Source organism: Musca vetustissima, unplaced genomic scaffold (genome assembly GCF_032173495.1).
Source record: "Musca vetustissima isolate MV318-11 ecotype Yass unplaced genomic scaffold, APGP_CSIRO_Mvet_v1 utg542746, whole genome shotgun sequence".
Lineage (NCBI taxonomy): Eukaryota > Metazoa > Arthropoda > Insecta > Diptera > Muscidae > Musca > Musca vetustissima.
In genome coordinates, this window is record NW_026877021.1 from 13,879 (window position 1) to 17,726 (window position 3,848).

General features: G+C 35.3%; 1 protein-coding gene across 2 annotated transcripts; it reads left to right on the top strand.

The window, feature by feature from the left end:
* The first annotated feature begins 338 nt into the window (after window positions 1–338).
* LOC133321533 (uncharacterized) lies at window positions 339–1,734 on the top strand. 2 transcript variants are annotated; one of them, XM_061530617.1, is made up of 5 exons: window positions 339–694; window positions 874–959; window positions 1,030–1,262; window positions 1,342–1,495; window positions 1,567–1,734. In XM_061530617.1, exons 2-5 carry the CDS (start codon window positions 878–880, stop codon window positions 1,680–1,682), a joined length of 585 nt encoding a protein of 194 aa, XP_061386601.1. In that variant the 5' UTR covers window positions 339–694; window positions 874–877; the 3' UTR covers window positions 1,683–1,734. The 2 variants fall into 2 exon arrangements, with proteins under 2 accessions (XP_061386601.1, XP_061386602.1); XM_061530618.1 differs by having other exon boundaries at window positions 339–634.
* The last annotated feature ends 2,114 nt before the right edge of the window (window positions 1,735–3,848 follow it).

A 3,848-nucleotide genomic window follows, 5' to 3' on the forward strand; every position in this document is an offset into this window, starting at 1 on the left:
TTGTATAGCGTACTAAATTAAGTCTAGAATGATGTGTGCTAAGTTTCGTGAAAATCGGTTCAGATTTAGATATAGATTCCATACATAGTTTCGTCCGATTTTAGGTAAATGGTGCACCAAAGTCTCTGAAAATCATTCGATTTGCACGAATTTTGGCATAGCGTATTGAATTAAGTCTGGAATGATGTGTATATATATTTTCATCCGATTTTAATTAAATTGTGCACTAAAGATCCACAGATCCGATTGACACAACGTATTGAAATTAATATCAAGAGGATCTACAGGTCGATCATCGTCTACATCACGAGTATTCACCCAGTAAAAAATATTTGGAGTAATCCTCAACCGAGCAATAGAGGAGTAATGATTTCTTCATCCATTTGGAGTAATAAGCGAGCAATGTATGAATTTTGTTTTGCCAAAAAATTCCACGAAGTTGGAAAAAAATTGATGTCTCGCCTTATGCTCCAAATGGATCAATAAGGGATGCATCAAAGCATTTTTGGCATGTTTTTTTTTGTTTGATGTAACTGTTGTTTAACTGTTGCTTTCGTCATGTTCGATTATTTCTTTATGGTTGTCCGTCCATTTGCTCAGTTTTCTTGTGTCCGTCTGAAGTGAAACACGTGTTGTAAGTGTAAATAAAGTGTAATTAAAAAAATTAAAAAAGTGTAATTAAAAAAATCAATTGGTAAAATAATGTGTGATAATTTTGTTTCTAAACGTCATCTTAGACGGCGTGACATATATTGCAAGATATTTTGCGTACCTGATGGGGAATATTTTGTATTTATTCCTATTCTACACCACTGTCAAATTTAGTAAATACTAATATTTAAACTATATTTCAAACTATTTTTCTACCTTAAGAACCATGAATTTTAATGCGAACATATTCCAAACTCAATCAGTTTTTACGGATGAAACTGTACAAAGCACACCGAATAATGTCGCAGGTAATGTTAACTCATAGCTCTTTTTATATTTTTTATCATAGTAATTATTTGATTTTATGTTCATTTCTAGAAACAAACAATGAAACAAAAAACACCAATAAAAAATTGGAAAACAAAATTGATCTCCTTCAAACTGAAGTCGAAGCTTTAAAGAAAATTATGTGTAAACAGACAATTTTGTTAGAACAGATCGTTAAACACATACGCCCAACTAGCAAGGATCTCAAAATTTTTCCAATAAATTCACTAGAGGAATTAAATTCGGCAGAACAATTAGTTAATAACGAGCCTGAATCAGAAGTGGTAAGCCAGAGTTTTTAATGCATAATTTAAGTGAATTTGGTACTAAAAGCTAATTATATTTATCTTTAATTATTTTCAGATATCATATATGAAACTAAAATTTGGCAAAGACAAAATAGAAAAGGCGTTACATGCAATGATTGGTGACAATATTTTGCTTCGGGTAAATTGGGATGGAGCTAAAAATAAGACAGCCATAAACAAATATCGGTTGTTTAACTTTTTTTATTTCGGTAATAGCTTGATTTTATAACGTGTTTTAAATAATATGTACATGATGTTTATTTTTCCTTTATTTTTGCAGAATCACTCAGAGACACCTACGAAACTTATCCTGAATTTGAAAAATCTTTTAAGTTGGCCTTTCGCAAATGTAAGGCAACATTTTACCGGCAAACCTACAGCCTAAAATCTAAATAAATAAAGTATTTAATATGTTTTTTTAATTATAAGAAATTATAGTACAAAAATGAATTATTTGTTTTTTTTTCGTTAAAAATAAATGATAAAATATATATTCTTTATTTTACTCTTTTCTTTTACTTCTTTACTTTCTTTTACTCTTTCAGGAGATAACAAAGATTACTCCCTTGATTCTCCTTTCCGAGATCAAAAGGAGTACTCCCTATATGCTTTTTCAGGAGATAACAAAGATTACTCCCTTTGTCCTCCTTTCCGATATGAAAACGAGTACTCCGTCTGTCATCCAATGGGAGCTCAAAAGGAGTGCTCGCCTCCTAGGACATGCAATGTTAAAAAAGAGTATAAAATGCAAGAGAGTCGGAGATTTAAGGAGTACTCCATTGCTCGAAAAGGAGCGTCCTACGATTAATCGTTGGATGATCCAATTTTTTACTGGGCAGTACTTGAGTGCTACGGTCATAGGCGTTCTCACGAAAATGGGTTACATGCTCCATGTGAAAAACTTTCATTTTATCTGTAAACTAAGCCAATTCGTTTGGAAAATGAGCATAGGCCATTATAATATCTTAAATGCCGCAGGACTTTGGGGGCTCAAAACATGTACGCTTAGGACCATCAAAATATTCTCTCTGAGCCACAGTCTAGATCTCTAATAGATCCTCCTCCCAAACCCAAAATGAATTTTAGGGTTTTCGTGAAGATGTTTTGTAACCACAGAGAACATAGAATGCCATTACAGACATGTCAGTCGGAAAATGCGCTTTGAGTAACCTAAAATGCGTTTGGACCATTATATTAGGGGGCTATGGCAAACAATGAACCTGATTGTAAAATGTCCTACGGATATGTTTTGTACCCAGAAAGAATCCCGATCACTTGCACTTCGTTTGGAAAATGACTGTAAAATGTCCTACGGATATGTTTTGTACCCAGAAATAATCCCGATCACTGGCACTTCGTTTGGAAAGTGAGCGTAGGACGATCAAAATATTTAAAATATGACGGGACATTTAAGTGATTGCTATGCCGAATATTAAATGTTGGTCCATGTTAATTTCTCTGTCGTAATTCACCTCCATCCGAGACCATTGTTAGGGGTTTATGCTACTTTAGGTGTTTTGAACCTACATTTCATGGTGAAGGGTATAAGAAGTTCGTTTGGTCCATGTTAATTTCTCTGTCGTAACTCACCTTCATCCGAGACCCTTGTTTGGATGTTATGCTATTTGAATCTACACCTCATGGTGGAGGGTATAAGAAGTTCGTTAGCAATATCTCGAAATATGATCGGAATAAAATAAAATACGTTTGTCTTTTGACAACACAATAGAACTCTCAATATTAAAGATAGGTCTTTCAACGTTAGCTCATGCTTTGTTTGGTATTGAAAATTGAATATATCGGTCCACGTTTTGGTACAGTACATGTTTCTTGATGTGCGGAAATAAAAAGTAGTCATTGGGCGCCAATTTAGTGCTATATGCCAAATGGCCTATCAATTCCATGTTTAAACAAACGTTGAGTCTATGTGTGACCTTATTAATAGATCTTGGCTTTGAGGTATCGAACGTTCTCGGTCGATTGTTGGGTTCATGCGCATAGAACCAAGGCTTCTTTGAGTGTGGTAGCTGTAGCCGATACGAGTGAGTATTCAAAAATGTCTTTGGAACACCCACACGTGATGCTTTTCTCCTCAGTTGCCGTCTGCTAGAGAAGTGTAGATTGTTTCCGTCTTGGAAGATTGCACATCATCAAAGGGCAATGTTGACTAGAGGATATTCGCGAGGATAGCGCGATGATGAAGGTTCCATACGAATTTTCCTCCTCGTCCATCCCATCCCATATTTTGAGTAGTGGATAATCCATTATTGCGGTGTTATTCCACATGTCGGCTTAGATGCTGATTTGATTTTGACGGAAATCATTAAAGTCGTTCCCTCCCGCAGTTGGTGTTACTTTGCGACGTGCTTGAGCTTACGCTTTTATGTATAATCGAAGAGTCCCTGTCCGATCTGGTGATGTTGAAGACTAAGGGTGCTAAGGCGGTTAATCTGTCCGTCTGTCTGCCCATGTTAAATTGTAAACAAAGTACCGGCCGAATTTATGATACGAAATGGATGAAATTTGGCCTAGGTCACTTATTTAGCCCAAGGACGAAACCTA

What these genes read in the sequence shown, in the direction of transcription:
- LOC133321533 (XM_061530617.1), top strand. Translation starts at nt 878, where the DNA reads ATGAATTTTAATGCGAACATATTCCAAACTCAATCAGTTTTTACGGAT. An exon ending in CACACCGAATAATGTCGCAG is followed by an intron (nt 960 to 1,029) that starts GTAATGTTAACT and finishes GTTCATTTCTAG; the next exon opens with AAACAAACAATGAAACAAAA. An exon ending in ACGAGCCTGAATCAGAAGTG is followed by an intron (nt 1,263 to 1,341) that starts GTAAGCCAGAGT and finishes AATTATTTTCAG; the next exon opens with ATATCATATATGAAACTAAA.